The sequence below is a fragment of the Siphateles boraxobius genome, unplaced genomic scaffold (assembly GCF_051911475.1).
Source record: "Siphateles boraxobius isolate OS27281-9 unplaced genomic scaffold, OSU_SipBor_1 100, whole genome shotgun sequence".
In the NCBI taxonomy this organism is placed as follows: Eukaryota; Metazoa; Chordata; class Actinopteri; order Cypriniformes; family Leuciscidae; genus Siphateles; species Siphateles boraxobius.
In genome coordinates, this window is record NW_027508701.1 from 1,523,173 (window position 1) to 1,541,005 (window position 17,833).

Genomic DNA, 17,833 nt, shown 5'->3' on the forward strand with positions numbered 1-17,833 from the left:
GCCCCAGTCTGTTGTCATTGGTCAGTTGGCCCCAGTCTGTTGTCATTGGTCTACTGCTTAGAGAGTGCTGCGGAAATGTCACGTCCCTTACCATAACCTGTGAGTCCAGAGGCGCTGTAAATACTGTTCCTGCTAATTATGACGTATCAGTTTGAGTCCGATAATGACAGAACAACAAACTGATCGACCCAAACCACATTCCCAAGCATGACTTGTGCATGACGTTTGTAGGGAGCATGAGTGACCATACTTTGCTTCTGGTCCTGTCTCCAGCTGTCTTTCGACGACCATCTCAATAGAAGTACCAACATGTCCTGAGGGTAAGACCGTGGCATCAAGAAGGAAAGTCCTTTGTTTTCTAAAATGTCAGGATGCTGCAAGTAATTCTGGTCATTTTGACCATCCACATCCATTCAGCCAAACACCCTGTCTCAGAAACTCAGTTCTCTAAAGACTGTCAACAAATTCAAACATGCAAAATGATCCATATAAAAGATTTTGAATAAAAACCTGTGTATATAGATTTCACTGACAATGGCTTCAAAAAGGGCACTCATTCATCAGTAGATCAGTGTTACACATGGTTATTCATGTCTCAACGGTTTGTAGTGCATCAATAACCTGCTGATGGTGGTGTTGCAAATCACACAGTCCTGCCAGTTCCTCTCTACTTGAAGTGTCCTCAAATGTCATCTCTCTGAAAATGAACAATTCATACAACTCTTCATACAGTTCCTTCAGAACCTCACAGCTGACTCGGCTTCTGATGAAAACACCTGTCAAACATTCATTATCCCCAGTGGAATATCCGTCTGATACCGTATCTACACCGTTCGCATCAGAAAAATTTAGCATCAGACACAACATACATATCTAATGTCTACAGTGGATAGTTGCTGGACCTCATGCTGTAGTTTATCAGGGTTTCTTTTAGAAATAAGGTAAAATTAATAACACATTATCTTTACAATCAGAGACTAGACACTAGATGAGATCAGTGAATCAGACCACATATTATCATGCAAAAAAAGTCAAGAGTCAAAAGCTCAACTGAAGGACACAACTTCAAATGAACCTTTCAACATACATATACAACTCAAATATGGAAAACAGAAACTCAAAGGCCAATCAAGTCAAATGATCTGTATTTATATAACACTTTATACAATAGATTGTTTCAATGCAGCATTACAGTGATATACAGTAAAATAATGATTCAGGGATGCAAACAATTCCATTCTGCTGTAAAGCAGCACTAAAAAGAAAATAGTATCTTTGTTCAGCTGAAATCAGTTCAATATTCATTCTGTTCAGTTCAATAGCTGTGTAATGTTAATCAATTATGAAATTAGTTCAATTCATCTATAAAACAGCTCTGGAGAAAACATTGGTCATCATCCAGTTCAGTTCAGAACAGTTTAGTTCAAGTTTAATTTTGATCCAATGGGGTCAGTGCAGTCAAATCAATAATATTGCTAAATATATATCGTCGCCAACTAATTCAATACAGGAACACAGGAACTTTTTTGAAACCTCTACAATAGGCTCGAAGGGAGCCAAAGCCAAGCCTTCAAGCACAAAGGCCAAATCCCAAGCCGGTTGCGCAGTTAAAGGGTCATTCCACCGGTGGAGACATGAATATGTATTGAAAGTGGGTTATATATGTAGTAGAATAGTATCATAAATTTCTAATTTGGGACCTTCTTGGCCGAAAAAAGGCAGGAAATGACTTTTTAGTGCTTGTGGATTGTAGACAATAATCCCCATAGTGCATTGCAATGCTCAGCTCCGCAGACCACTCCCACTACAGTAGCTAGCTTAACTGCAAGATATTTGTGCAATGAACCTGCCACGTTTGCGTGTTAACAAAATGAAAATAAACTTACTTTACAGAAAGACGACCATTTGACCCTGTAGGCTTTGGCTGACGTTGCCTGTTGACCTTAGGTATTCTAAAGTAGGTCTCCAGGACGCCGCTATCCATATGGGGTGCAAAACTCGGGTGAGCAACAACACACACAACCGTGTCATCCTCCGATTCCGTAGCACCGCTGGAATTCTCGGCAGCAGACTGACTCTTGCTCTGTGTCCATTGGCGCACAGTGAGAGCACAGGCACCACCAATCTGCCCCAGCTCGAGCCATTGCGGGCTCCTTGTCCGCGGCAGGCAGATCGTCTGCATCAGCTGTGGTGGCAGCAGCTTCAGCCGCCTCCTGTTCCTCCATAGCCCTCATCTGCTCGTCGCTATACTGTGGCTCATAAAGGTAGCCACGAACATCTGTTTCTACCATAACTTCGTCAAAATCCAGATCCTCCATAATGCATCCGCCAGTGTATTCAGTACCTTCGTCCATATTTTCAAAAAGTTTCTCCCGGTGAAATCAAACGCACTGGCACTGATCTGATAGGTCTGTTAGCGCATTAGGTCCAACCCCCTATGGGCGGGTTTGAAAGGGTGGGAACTAGTGCTTGTAGTCTTCACAGAAATCCCCCCCTTTTACACTTCCTCCTACAATGACGTAAAATGACGATTTTTGCGTCATTGTAGGAGGAAGTGAAAAAGGTAAATAGAGGATTTATCTCGTCTCAGGGGAAAATGAAAGAGTGTTGCACGACCATTCAATAGTATGACTGGATTTCTAACAATGGAAATCTTAATGCAAATGGGTGGAGTGACCCTTTAAGGCCTCGTCATCAGAGTGCCATGAAGAAAACGAGAAATGAGAGGATCTCTCCCTAGAGGGGGGGATATAGCCTCAAAATCATATCACAATATTTCAAGAATATTCGCGATAATTATATTTATGACGATATATTAAAAAAAATTTATACCATTTTTTAAATTACATTTATCTTGTCTAAATGTTTGCTCACTCATTACGTTTTTACAATTGGGTAATTTTGTTGTTAAGATTTTAGACAACACAAGGAAGTTTGATTTCAATCTTAGAATTAAATTGAAAAAAGTAGCAAAAATGTATACAAAATAATAAAGATACAAATAAAGAGAAAAGTTTTTAGGTACGTCCAACACTAGTATCCAGAAATACTACGAAACTGAATAAGGTAATCAAATGTAAAATAACACGGATAGTCTTTAAGTTCTAAGTCTTGACTAAATTAAATACATAGGCAATTAATTCTGATTTCTTACAATTAAAGCTTTTTTCTTTAAAATTAAAAGAAAGTACCGTCGTTCGTGACTCTCCTGTTCGAACTCGTTCATCCAAATGAACAAATCTTTTTTCGAGTCATTTCGTTAGTTGAATGAACGAAATGACTCGAAAAAAGATTTGTTCATTTGGATGAACGAGTTCGAACAGGAGAGTCATGAACGACAGTACTTTCTTTTAATTTTAAAGAAAAAAGCTTTAATTGTAAGCTTTAATTGCCTTTTATAAGCATTTGTGCTTATAAAACTTAAAGTTTTTTATTTATTTTTGAAATGACCGATCATTTCGCTAGATAAGACCCTTATTCGTCGTCTGGTATCGTTTAAAGCCCTTTGAATCTGCACTGAAACTGTCATTTGGACCTTGAACTGTCTGTGTCCCATTGAAGTCCATTATATGGAGAAAAAGCCTGGAATGTTTTCATCAAAAACCATAATTTCTTTTCGACTGAAGAAAGAAAGACATGGACATCTTGGATGACATGGGGGTGAGTAAATTATAAGCAAAAGTTTTTTTTTTAAAGTGAACTAATCCTTTAACGTTATCTTACTAGCTATTTATAACTTATAGAAAGAGTGCAACGTTATAAAGTTACATGTATTGAAAAATACATAATGATTTGAGGACCAAGTTTGTAGGCAAAGTATGGGCAGGCCATAGTCAATGTAAAGCATATTGTTGATGTTTCGTCCCTATTAGTGAATGTTACATAACTGTTTATAATCCGGCGTCATCGGTGATCCTGCTTACTAGCCTGCGCGTTCACGGCAGGCTCCGCTGTGGAGGGAGGAGCTGTGGGGAAGGAGCTGTGGAGGGAGGAGCTGTGGAGGGAGGAGCTGTGGAGGGAGGAGCTGTGGGGGAGGAGCTGTGGGGGAGGAGCTGTGGAGGGAGGAGCTGTGGAGGGAGGAGCTGTGGGGGAGGAGCTGTGGAGGGAGGAGCTGTTTTTAGGGGAGGAGCTGTGGAGGGAGGAGCTGTGGGGGAAGAGCTGTGGAGGGAGGAGCTGTGGAGGGAGGAGCTGTGGAGGGAGGAGCTGTGGAGGGAGGAGCTGTGGAGGGAGGAGCTGTGGAGGGAGGAGCTGTGGGGGAGGATCTGTGGAGGGAGGATCTGTGGAGGGAAGAGCTGTGGAGGGAGGACCTGTGGAGGGAGGATCTGTGGAGGGAGGAGCTGTGGAGGGAGGACCTGTGGAGGGAGGATCTGTGGAGGGAGGAGCTGTGGAGGGAGGAGCTGTGGAGGGAGGAGCTGTGGAGGGAGGATCTGTGGAGGGAAGAGCTGTGGAGGGAGGACCTGTGGAGGGAGGATCTGTGGAGGGAGGAGCTGTGGAGGGAGGGCTGTGGAGGGAGGAGCTGTGGAGGGAGGAGCTGTGGAGGGAGGAGCTGTGGGGGAGGAGCTGTGGGGGAGGAGCTGTGGAGGGAGGAGCTGTGGGGGAGGATCTGTGGAGGGAGGATCTGTGGAGGGAAGAGCTGTGGAGGGAGGACCTGTGGAGGGAGGATCTGTGGAGGGAGGAGCTGTGGAGGGAGGAGCTGTTTTTAGGGGAGGAGCTGTGGAGGGAGGAGCTGTGGGGGAAGAGCTGTGGAGGGAGGAGCTGTGGAGGGAGGGCTGTAGCGCAGCAGAGAGCAAGGGGGTTGGACCTGTGAGTTGTGCTTGTTCAAATTTTCAGGCTAAGTCAACATTTTCTCAAAACTCCCTACTGCAGCTTTAAGACATAACCGACTGCGTTTACAAGTATACTAACCAATACCGGAATTTTGACACAATTTTGCTTCTATTTTTTCCCATTAAAGCGATATATTCTGCGAAAAATAACTTTTGTTACCCGCGAGCTGTTTTTGAGGCCGCTTTACTGTATGTATGCATGCAGAGAAAACCATCTATCTGAGAGTCCGCGAGTACTGGATAGTTTAAAATTGCTTGAATGTTTAAACTGATAAGATTTAAAAAGAAGTTACTTTACTTACGATGCAATGCTGGGCCGATTATGCAAGTGACAATTCCGCCATGTCCCGACTCCTAAATGCGAGAGTCTAGTATCGCCGCCTGCAGCGCTTGACGCTTGCTTTGAGTAACCCATTTTGAGAGAAAGAGAGAGAGAAGGACGCAGCACTGCCGAACACTCACGCAGTTTGTGAAATTGCTTCTCGGAGAAAGTTTTAAAATGATTGATTTGATTTTATAACCTGTGATTCATTTAGGCTACTCATACAATCTACATGCTAAAGTGAATCAATGTTTGCGGGGAAATTTCCCGCATTATAAGTGGTAGAACTGCGGGAATTATTAAGGGGTGGTATAATGCCCCTTTTTACAATATGTAAAATAAGTCTCTGTTGTCCCCAGAGTGTGTGTGTGAAGTTTTAGCTCAAAATACCCCCCAGATAATTTTGTACAGCATGTTAAAGTTGTCACTTTTTGAGGGTCAGTAAAAACGCATCGTTTCTTGTGTGTCCCTTTAAATGCAAATGAGCTGCTACTTCCAGCACAGAGGGCAGAGCTTCAACAGCTCCTGTGTGTGTGTGTGTGTGTGTGTGTGTGTGTGTGTGTGTGTGTGTGTGTGTGTGTGTGTGTGTGTGTGTGTGTGTGTGCAGCTCCGATTACCTCACGCAGACATGCACTAAAGTGTCAGAAACTATTCTGCCTTTTATGTTTAAACTGGAGTCGGACAATGATGGGGATACTCAAAAAGAAGTGACAACAGGTAGAAGCAACAAGACGTTTCTGGATGGTTAGTTGATGAATTTATATTGCTGATGTGGAGTTAACCCTCTGGTGAACAAAAGCTTAATTTAATGTGACTAGTCTTTTTTTACAGTCAAAACTTTATGATCTATCCAAAACTAATCACAAAATCTTGTCTAAACATTCATATTTATATAACATATTGTGCATGATATATTAGCATATCGAGGTCCTTCTCAAAAAATTAGCATATTGTGATGAAGTTAATTATTTTCCATAATGTAATGATAAAAATTTAACTTTCATATATTTTAGATTCATTGCACACCAACTGAAATATTTCAGGTCTTTTATTGTTTTAATACTGATGATTTTGGCATACAGCTCATGCAAACCCAAAATTCCTATCTCAAAAAATTTCCATATCATGAAAAGGGTCTCTAAACGAGCTATTAACCTAATCATCTGAATCAACTAATTAACTCTAAACACCTGCAAAAGATTCCTGAGGCTTTTAAAAACTCCCAGCCTGTTTCATTACTCAAAACCGCAATCATGGGTAAGACTGCCGACCTGACTGCTGTCCAGAAGGCCATCATTGACACCCTCAAGCAAGAGGGTAAGACACAGAAAGAAATTTATGAACAAATAGGCTGTTCCCAGAGTGCTGTATCAAGGCACCTCAGTGGGAAGTCTGTAGGAAGGAAAAAGTGTGGCAAAAAACGCTGCACAACGAGAAGAGGTGACCGGACCCTGAGGAAGATTGTGGAGAAGGACCGATTCCAGACCTTGGGGGACCTGCGGAAGCAGTGGACTGAGTCTGGAGTAGAAACATCCAGAGCCACCTGCACAGGCGTGTGCAGGAAATGGGCTACAGGTGCCGCATTCCCCAGGTCAAGACACTTTTGAACCAGAAACAGCGGCAGAAGCGCCTGACCTGGGCTACAGAGAAGCAGCACTGGACTGTTGCTCAGTGGCCCAAAGTACTTTTTTCGGATGAAAGCAAATTTTGCATGTCATTCGGAAATCAAGGTGCCAGAGTCTGGAGGAAGACTGGGGAGAAGGAAATGCCAAAATGGCTGAAGTCCAGTGTCAAGTACCCACAGTCAGTGATGGTCTGGGGTGCCATGTCAGCTGCTGTTGTTGGTCCACTGTGTTTTATCAAGGGCAGGGTCAATGCAGCTAGCTATCAGGAGATTTTGGAGCACTTCATGCTTCCATCTGCTGAAATGCTTTATGGAGATGAAGATTTCATTTTTCAGCACAACCTGGCACCTGCTCACAGTGCCAAAACCACTGGTAAATGGTTTACTGACCATGGTATTACTGTGCTCAATTGGCCTGCCAAATCTCCTGACCTGAACCCCATAGAGAATCTGTGGGATATTGAGAAGAGAAAGTTGAGAGACGCAAGACCCAACACTCTGGATGAGCTTAAGGCCGCTATCGAAGCATCCTGGGCCTCCATAACACCTCAGCAGTGCCACAGGCTGATTGCCTCCATGCCACACCGCATTGAAGCAGTCATTTCTGCAAAAGGATTCCCGACCAAGTATTGAGTGCATAACAACATAATTATTTGAAGGTTGACTTTTTTGTATTAAAAACACTTATTTTATTGGTCGGATGAAATATGCAAATTTTTTGAGATAGGAATTTTGGGTTTTCATGAGCTGTATGCCAAAATCATCAGTATTAAAACAATAAAAGACCTGAAATATTTCAGTTGGTGTGCTATGAATCTAAAATATATGAAAGTTTAATTTTTATCATTACATTATGGAAAATAATGAACTTTAACACAATATGCTAATTTTTTGAGAAGGACCTTTACATGTTAATTTGCAGTTTGTTGCTTATAAAGACATTTTATTTCAACATATTTCAGTCTATTTTTACTCATCTTAGTAGGCTATAGCAATATAGTTTGGATGTGTTCATGTAAAAATAACGTTTACTAATGTAGGTGCGAGAGAGAGCGTGCGCCTGTGTCTTTCATTCATCATTTAGCCTACACACAGACACGCAATTGATATTTAAACAGTCTTTTTGTGGTGTACAGACACTATTCAATATCGCGATTAGAGCAGAGCACTTAAGAATAAATGACTTACTACATCAGCTGGATCCGTTGCTCCTCGAAATGAAACTACAAGCACTTCTGGTACATTTTCCAGGGTTATTAGATAGTATTATTCCTCACGAGTAGACGAGTAAAGTACAAGTTTTTATTAAACATGATGTGTTTTATAATCCAGCTGGTGGGCGTTGGCATGTTTTAATGGCTTGCCTTAGATCATTTGCGTTTGAATACCGCACGCTCTCCGTGGGCGTCACATTAGCAGAATAATGAGCTGAGAGAACGATAATGAGATCGGCTGACACCTCTCTCTTTTTTTATAGATTACATAAACAGAATATTTATTTTAGTTTTGAATTAGACATTTTAAAAGTACAAACTTAAATGATTATAAAGATATATTGCTCATGCTTGGGTGAATAGTATTCGCTGAGTTTTGTTTAAGTTTAGAGACGTGCTCCAGAAAAAAGGTTAACGGAGATGGAGAGACAGAAAACACACCCTGTTTATTTTCTTTATTTTACAAAAGCACAATGTTTTATTTCGATTGTAAGTGGACACATAAAAAATAGACATTCAACAGTTTATTTGTTTATATTTCTTAAGTCTGAATGACCAAAAATGACAGAGTATTTTAAGTCTATTTTCCTGCTATGTGAAAAAATCGAGCAAAATGCGCAGGCGCGTTTCTCGACCTCAGAGGGTTAACTATCTTCAAGTCATTGATTAGCATATTCTGTCATGATAATCTATAAAATCGCTTGTGTGGGAACTGTTGTAAGATGCATACAAAGAGACATGCTATTGCATTTGTGTTATGTAATGAGCAGACTCACAAATGTGCTCGACTATAACAACTCTTCCTCATCTCAACATGGACTGCATGTTCCCGGGTGGAGGGTTTATATAAACTTTAGGGTTTGGCGATGTCACTAACCCTGGAGGAATGTCGTGTGATCCCTACCAGCCGTTTGTTGTAGTCCTTAAAAAACGATTTCTTTAAAAGCAAATATCTTTCTTTGCTTTGAACTTTGAGCGTTGTATCTTTGCAGATGTTGTTTATGCTCAAACAGCAACATTACACACTAACTAAAGTTAAAAAAGTGAAATCATAATCAACAACACCTTTAAAATACTATTGAAGTAGCTCCCTTTTTAGGGACTAAATCGTCATCGGCGGCTGACATGCTGCTTTTAGTCTCGGACAGGTGTTGTTGTTGTGCGCGCTAGGGAACCTGAATGCGCCATACGTCAGTGCCGCTATATCATTGATATCGTATTATGACACTTTTTTATCATGTAAAAATGTATACCTGTGTTATCGTGGATTGTATGATATGGCACACCACTAGTAAGCAGATAGAGCCGCCACATACACCTTTAAGGTGGAAGGAGATAATCCAGCAGAGAAACATTCTTGCAAATAATCAAGTATTGAACCAACAGGGCAGTTGACCGGATCCAATTGAAATTCTCTACTGCAAGAAGAGAATACTCTCCACTTCAGTGCAAACAGTCTTCTCTTGGAGGGAGCTCTGGACTGGAATATGGTCTCCACGACCTCAGTCTAGAGACCAGATTCTATGACCTGGGCCACCTCAGGGGCCAGGCCCACAGTTTCCACAACTCCGGGCGAGGGTGATAAAATGTGTCCCCTGTTTGGGAAAATAGGTCCCTGCTGATCAGAATCTCCATTGGAAAGTCAGACGAGTCTGAGTCGATGGAGTCTGAGAGAAGTCTGAGTCGATTTTTGAAGGGACACCAGGTCTGAGAACCAAACTCGGGCCGGCCAGTAGAGAACTACTAATATTAGACGGCCCCGTACAGACGAACCCTCTCCAGAACTCCCGGGAGCAGAGATATTGGAGGACCACACCTGAACCATCGCTGAAAGAAAAACCCCTGGTTCTGAGGAGTCCCAGCAGTCTCTGAAACTGTTTCACAGTGAGTGACTGGCCTAGTTTTACCCAATTTACGGCTGAGAATATCAATGCTATACGAGCAGGGGAATGCCTGCATCATCGTTGAATCCCAAACCACGCCTAGAAAATTGGTTCTCTGAGATGGAAGGAGCACACTCTTTTTGGTGTTGAGCCTCTACCCCATTTTTCTTATGTTAGACAGAACGACATCTCGATGCTGAACAGCCATCTGCTCGGATCGAGCTAAAATCAACCAGTTGTCGATATAATTCAACATGCGAATGTCTTGATGGACTGAGTCTCAGTGGAGCCAGAGATGCATCAACGCATTTCATGAAAGTGTGGGGTGATAAACCTAGGCCATTGGAAGAATCCGATATTGGTAGGCTTCCCCCCGAAAGTGAACCTAAGGACCTTCCTTCAAATCTATCGTGACAAACCAGTCCTAGATCTAGAATAACCGAACTGGCAGCACTAAGGCCCTAGAGGGCGCCGAGGAGAAACGGGCACCGTGTAATGAGGTGGAATCTGTTTCTGTCCGGAGGGGACTGCCCTCAGAAGTCTGACGGCCTCTGCGTCAGGACTTCTTCTTAGTCAAAGCCTTCTTCGAGATGATGACAGTCGCCAGATCTTGTCTATCTTTTGAAGGTTTCGACTGCGAGCACTACCCAGACCCCCCTGATTGTGGAAGAGCCCACGTGGCATCGTTTTGCTTTTGTTGCACTCGCATTAGCGCTTACTTCCTCACTTTCATTTAGGTCCCTTAGCAGGTCAGCCTGATATGCTTGCAATATAGACATTGTATGCAAACATGCCGCAGCCTGACCTGCTGGCGAATACGCTTTACCCACCAGCGTCAATGTAGCTTTGAGAGGCTTGGTGGGTAATGTCGGGGACTTTAGAGACAATACAGACTCAGGAGAGAGATAGCTCACAAGCATCTCTTCAGCACAAGGCATTGTCAAGCTGTTAAACAATAAACAAGCTGTTTCAGCCCTGTGATATTACTATAGTTCGATGTTTGACAGCTGAAAACAAGATATGAGACCGGTTTTGAAGATTTCGACACCTCAGTGTGGAGATCAGGAAAAGTGGAAGACATCGACGAGGAGGCTGTGATCTGGATGGTAAGAAACGTTTATCCAGCAGCCTTTTCTTTTGTACTTCCTGTTTTTCGGCTGGCCAATTGATATTTAATTTAGCTACAGCACGAGTCACAACCTCCATAAGCACCTCATAAGCAGGGGTATCAGGTGGCGAATCCTCAATATCCTCTGCATCAATGCTTACAACATCCAGATCCTCAGAACTGGATAATTGTAGCACTGGTGCCTCACCCCGAGGAGAAAAAACTGCAGAGGTTGCTTCTTCCTGAGATGAAGCACTGGATCTGCCAGGTAAAGGCTGAGATAAGGCTGGGCCGGTCTCAAAGCCCTTTGTCAGAACCATGTGCGAACCCCATGATAAGCGTCGCCGCCGTGCCTCGGCAGCAAAGAGACCTGAACCATGAGGAACGAGAGCTGAACTGTCCTCCTCAAAGAATGATCGGCGGAAGCGGAGCATCCTCACGGACAGTTAAACAATTCAGATTACTTATAATGTTTCAGTTTTGTAAACTCAGAAGAAAAAGAAAGTTCGGTAACACTTTACGGTAAGGGTACATGAATTATCATGAATTCATGTATAAATTCATGCATGAATTCTGCATTCTTTCATGCATTAATATCTCATGAATCATCAGGAACTAACACGAGTTCAACGTTTTTCATTCATGATTTCATGGATGAACAACACCTTAATTAAAACATTAACTAAGATGAGCACATCATCATGAATTATGATTTATTACGCATGATCATTATGTTTTCTTTGTTCTTTGTCCTGGTCAGTGACCTAGTCACCACTTTAGTTGAGGGACCACACACATGATGAAGTCATTGGTAGATAATGCTTAGTTAATGATGACTACTGTATTGGACAGACCCCAAAATAGACCAATCACAACTCATAGCACACAAATTCTGTTGACATTCAAATACAGTAGTCATCATTAACTAAGCATTATCTATCAATGACTTCATCATGTGTGTGGCCCCTCAACTAAAGTGGTGACTAGTCCTTTGAAACACTGATGAACAATGTGCTATTAATGGTGGCATAACTGTGAACAAAGAAAACATCATGATCATGCGAAATAAATCATAACTCATGATGATGTGCTCATCATAGTTAATGTTTTAATTAAGGTGTTGTTCATCCATGAAGTCATGAATGAAAAATGTTGAACTTGTGTTAGTTCCTGATGATTCATGAGATATTAATGCATGAATGAATGCAGAATTCATGCATGCATTTATGATAATTCATGTACCCTTACCGTAAAGTGTTACCGAAACTTCTAAATACATATAAAAGATATCTAATTTGTTTAATTTAAATGTACTCTTCTAAGACCAATTAATTATTTTGAGCATTAGGGTTTACAGTGAAGGTTTTTGCATTTACTGTTGTAGAATCTGAGCTCAGCAGGAATGAGGCTTTATCATGCTTTATTGACTTGATAAACAAGTTTTGCACACGTCACTCAAACACAGAACCAGGAAGCAGGAAGAGTTCGAGAGAAAGAGAAACTAAAGTGCAGCTGAGCTGTTGTGGGTTTGTGTCTCAGTATACATGCAGTAAAATGGCAGAAGCCAGATTTTCTCAGGATGAGTTCCTGTGTTCAGTGTGTCTGGATCTCCTGAAGGATCCGGTGGCCATTCCCTGTGGACACAGTTACTGTAAGATCTGTATTACAGGCTGCTGGGATCAGGAGGATCAGAAGAGAGTCTACAGCTGCCCTCAGTGCAGACAGACCTTCAGTCCAAGACCTGCTTTAGCTAAAAATACCATGCTGGCTGAAGTGGTGGAAAAACTGAAGAAGACTAAACTTCCTGCTGACTGTTACGCTGGAGCTGGAGATGTGCAGTGTGACGTCTGTACTGGAAGAAAACACAAAGCCGTCAAGTCCTGTCTGGTGTGTCTGGAGTCTTACTGTCAGACTCATTTTGACCGTCATGAGGAATATCACTCCCGTAAACCACATAAAGTGACTGATGCCACTGGACGACTGCAGGAGATGATCTGCCAAACACATGATAAACTCCTTGAGGTTTTCTGTCGCACTGACCAGCAGTTTATATGTGTGCTGTGTACGATGTACGAACATAAAAACCACGACACTGTATCAGCTGCAGCACAGAGACAGAGGACAGAGAAACAGGTATGAAACTACACACTGATGAAATAATGTTGACACTATTTATATTGGCACCATATGATCAGGAAACATCATTCACACTGCAGACGTCACAGAAGTGAAGAGTAGCTGTAAGTGGACTTTCACTGCTGAGCGTATTTGTGCTCCGCATTTAACTTAACAGAAAATATGGCGAAAATACATCGTAAACATTTCTCAACACAAACTTTAAAAAATAAACTCTTCACATGATGATATAGTGACTGTATAAAATGGCATCTCTGTTATTGGTTTGTGCTGCAGAAGCAGCTGAAGGAGACGCAGAGGTCGTTCCAGCAGAGGATCCAGCAGAGAGAGAAAGATCTTCAGCAGCTGAGAGAGGCTGTAGAGTCTCATAAGGTGAGTCTGGAGAAGAAGAGAAGTTTGAGAAGTCTCAGTCAGGACTCACTGAAGCTCACTGTGTGATTGTGATGTGTGTCCTAACAGCGCTCTGCACACACAGCAGTGGAGGACAGCGAGAGGATCTTCACTGAGCTCATCCGCTCCATTGAGAGAAGCCGTTCTGAGGCGACACAGCGGATCAGAGATCAGGAAAAGACTGCAGTGAGTCGAGCTGAAGAGCGACTGGAGCGACTGGAGCAGGAGATCAATGATCTGAGGAGGAGAGACGCTGAGCTGGAGCAGCTTTCACACACACAGGATCACATACATTTCCTGCAGGTAACAGAGATCCAGAAGAACAGGACAATATCATTTTTGTTATTTAAAGAGCGCGTTACTAATATGCGCCTATAGGCTGGTCCACCATGCGTGAACACTTTGTCCCGTAGATGGTTTGCTTGCGCGCTTTAACCTTGCAGAGCAGATCCATTTCTTCCATAGAGAAGCGTTCATTTTTTCTGCTTGCAAATTCCTCCATGTAAATAACAAATCCGCCATGGCGCGAGCACAACTGGCTTTTAAAGGGAATAAAAGATGAGGCTCTGATTGGTTTAGACCATAAGCTTAGATCTTTAAAATAGGGCCCATAATGTATTGGAGTTGTAAACTCGCGCTCGATTGGCCCAAAGTCCGGCATCCGACCAGCACGGAAGGTCTTTACGTGTTACTGTCTTTTCTCGTAGCAAAGTATTTTTGATTAAATGCAATACATTTTCTCACATGTATTTTCTCATTGTTTCATCTGACTCCATAAATGAAAAGGTTTTAATGATATCCGTGCATCATTAAATGTGAGCGAATGATTGATTATTCCTTTTAACTCTAATGAAAATAATGTCAAAGTCGGTTAGAATAGAAATGTAACAATTTAGTTTGTCAGGTAAATGTATAATTACAATTTCATAATATTTTCAAAGATAATAAATACAAAACATCAAATGCTCTGGAATAAAGAGGAGAAATGTTAACCCGATAGTCTCGGCGACTCTCTGCATTCACGGGCAGATCGGAGGTAATGAAAGGCCCTGAGCTCTAGTTGCGTTTCATTATATAGACAGACCTCATTTAAAATGTAAACATGAGTTCACAATGGAAATTCACCTTAATCACCGTCCCAGACTTACTGGGGGCAGAAGTTGATTTACATGGAACCATTTGCTAACAATGGGAATATGCATTGAGTTTACATCTTCTGAGAGCAGGAGACCATTTGTCTGAAAGTCACCCCCTTCTGTGTGCAAGATATCTCTAAACTCTCAAGAACTTTATTACCTTTTGGTTTACTTCTTTGAGAATGAGACCTTTGTACCAGTCGCACTGAGACATTTCAAATGATATCAAACACGTGTGATACTGTATGATAATTATTCACATTAAACTATATATATTCTTGGGTGAATTTCAGATGATTTCAGCATGAGGGAGAAGGAGTGGGGGCAGAATGGGGGGTCAAGGTAAAAGATGTAGATTAGGATTGCTTAGGTGAGACTTGCATCTCAAATGGTGCACAAGAGAGACATTCAAAAGTTAATTTGCTTTGTTCTCTCAGAGAGTTGTGCTATCTTCCAGTTCTTCCAGTTTTTTCAGTCTTACAGAGTTAAATGATGACGGAGTTGATCAAACGAGAAAAGCTTGATCAGCAAGGTATTCTTTTTGTAACAGACCTATAAGAAATGTAATAGCTTCTCCAACTCTACAAATCCATGCTTTAACTGCAGAAATTAAAGTAATAATTATATTTTTGGCGACTGTAAAAAGTAGCAGTGCACCGGTGATGACTTGGGCTCATCAGTCAACAGTAACCAGGGTCTGAAACAGCACTATTGTGGCACTGACCACATAAAACATAGTGGCCAAAAGTGATGTGCGGAGTTTCATTTTTTAAATGACCCTACAAGCTTGCTTAAAGGACAAGTTCGGTATTTTACACTTAAAGCCCTGTTTTAAGATCGTTTCTGATGAAATAGAACGGTTAAGATTGAAATTAGGACAAATGCTGTTGTCCCAAGAATTTTCGTTTTCTGTGTTAGCAGAAAGTTAAGTTAGCAGTATTTATATATTTTAAATATTTTAAAATATGAGGGAAGAACAAAACACTAAACTTAGTGAAAGTATTTAGCTGACAAAATTATTTCAAGTCAAGCCACCTTTATTTATATATCGCTTTTTACAATACAGATTGTTTCAAAGCAGCTTTACATTGATTACAGGAAAATAATGCAACAAAGTTAGTTTTGGCTGTACAGCAGATCTAGAAGAAAATATTGCCATAGTCCAGCTTAAGTAAGTTCAGTGTTGATTCACTTCCATTGTAAAAATCATTAGTTATTTAGTTGATGTATCTATACAGCCGCTCTGGAGAAAACAGTGATGTCATCGTCCAGCTCATTTCAGTTCTCAGACAACGGTGTCAATGCGGCAGATCAATACTATTGTTCAATATTTAGTGAGAAACAAGGCAAACTACAGCTACAGGTTTTAGAAAAACTAAAAAGCTCAAAGGAAAAAAAATCATACATTGACTGCAACAATTATTCATATTTCACTGTCCTGTCTTGTTTTTTCATGTGTTCATAATTTCTTTGTATGACAGCCTGGCTAAAAATTATGTCTGTAAAATTTGTCATGTTTCATTTCAATTGTAAAAGAGGAGACATATATCAATAGAAAAGATTCCACTGCATCAGAACTAATGTGTGATAATTTTGCACAATGCAAAGATTTTTTAAAAATATATTTAAATCTTAAAATTTCCGTGTCTGAATTAAATGATTTTATTATAATTTCATTAAATGATTGGTGTCATGCTGCAGTGACCTCACCCTTGCAGACACACTATTGGCTGATTCAGGGGTTGAGGGCGGCCATTTTGTGTTGACATCATTGCAGTCCTTATTTTGCAACACTTAATTCCCACTTCAGAAAGTGTTTAAGAATCTTAGATTTTGCTGAAAGTTGCTTTTAGCTTCATCATAAAAGTCTCCAACTCTTAGAGAAGTCCTGCTTTATTCTAAGAATTTTTTGACACTTAAGTCAAAGCTTAAGACTATTCTTAAGAGCATTTCTGAGAAGTTTTATATATGTGGGCCCAGGATTATAGTAGACAAGACCAAGAGACTCTCAGAGAAACATTTGATGAGCCGCTGACTGAAGTGTTGATCTATGTGTTCGTTATTATATAATCATCAGTCAGACTCTCATCTGATCATATTCACTCACATTTAAACTTTTTTACATCATTTTTCCTTCTGATTTCTTACATAATGGTGAAATCAGTGAACTTGATTGTAGCAATTTAATTAATATTTATCAAAGTTGCATCAGATGATCTTCAAACTTGGCAGAATTGACGGTATTTTCATAATTGTTTGCCTTTCACACATTGATGAATTTGACCATGAAGACCCTAAACATGAAGTCTGTATATTAGCAATGCTTCAACATACTGAAACCACACAAAACCTGACCTTGGGATCGTGTCCTAAGAGTCCTTGTGAATTTCAGTGTCACTAACTGCTCAAAAGTGATAAATAATGTTTAATCTGCTCGTAGCTTTTGAACTTCTTTTCCTGAATGAATCTACTGAAGTCTACAATGAGACCAGGACCGTTTCTGAACATTTTCCCCTTCCCAAAACTCACACACTCAAAACTTAAATACCAACGTTTCTAAACATTGATATTTTTTATTTTATAAATAAGTTGTTTATTAACATTGAAATGATTCCCAACTGATGTACATTAATTATTTTTTCTTCTCTCATATTGGTTGTAGGATCAACATTAGCGTTCGGTGGTTCAGCGTAGTTTGTTAGCAATGAAAGTTTGACAGGTTCCAGTGCACAGTATCCAAATCTAAACTCATTTATAGTAAATTGATTGTCCAGTTTATTTTCTATAGAGATTTCTAGTGGACCATTTCTCTCTCCTCATCACTGGCTGATGATCACTAATAAAAAACCTTGCTCTGTATTCACTCCATGTCAAAATTAATTCAGTGTGCTTTTAAATAATGCCAATCTCTAGACACACGATGTATTCAATGAAAAATAAATGGACAATGAATAGAATAAAATGAGAAATGTTCAATTGTTTCCTTCAATATAACAGTATTGTTTCTCCACTTTCACAACATTGTTTTTTCAATAAAACTTAAAGTGGTTTATTAAAAGTTAAATTACCCCAAATCCAAGTATATATGAAATAGATATAGAAATTATTGTTTAGTAATACTACTTCACATTTCATAGAAGATTCAATTAACGAAAATAAAAATATCAAATATTAATGCCTTTTCATCACACAAC

General features: G+C 40.6%; 1 protein-coding gene across 3 annotated transcripts in view; it reads left to right on the forward strand.

Moving 5' to 3' along the window:
* The first annotated feature begins 12,442 nt into the window (after positions 1-12,442).
* LOC143746647 (tripartite motif-containing protein 16-like) overlaps positions 12,443-17,833 on the forward strand; it is a 31,093-nt gene continuing 25,702 nt past the window's right edge. For all 3 annotated transcript variants that reach the window (XR_013206594.1, XM_077238611.1, XM_077238603.1), the window contains exons 1-3: positions 12,443-13,110; positions 13,390-13,485; positions 13,573-13,806. Coding sequence is in view for 2 of the 3 variants with exons in the window: in XM_077238611.1 (XP_077094726.1) it covers positions 12,532-13,110; positions 13,390-13,485; positions 13,573-13,806 (909 nt within the window). In the remaining variant the exon portion in view is untranslated. The remainder of the gene's footprint in view (positions 13,111-13,389; positions 13,486-13,572; positions 13,807-17,833) is intronic.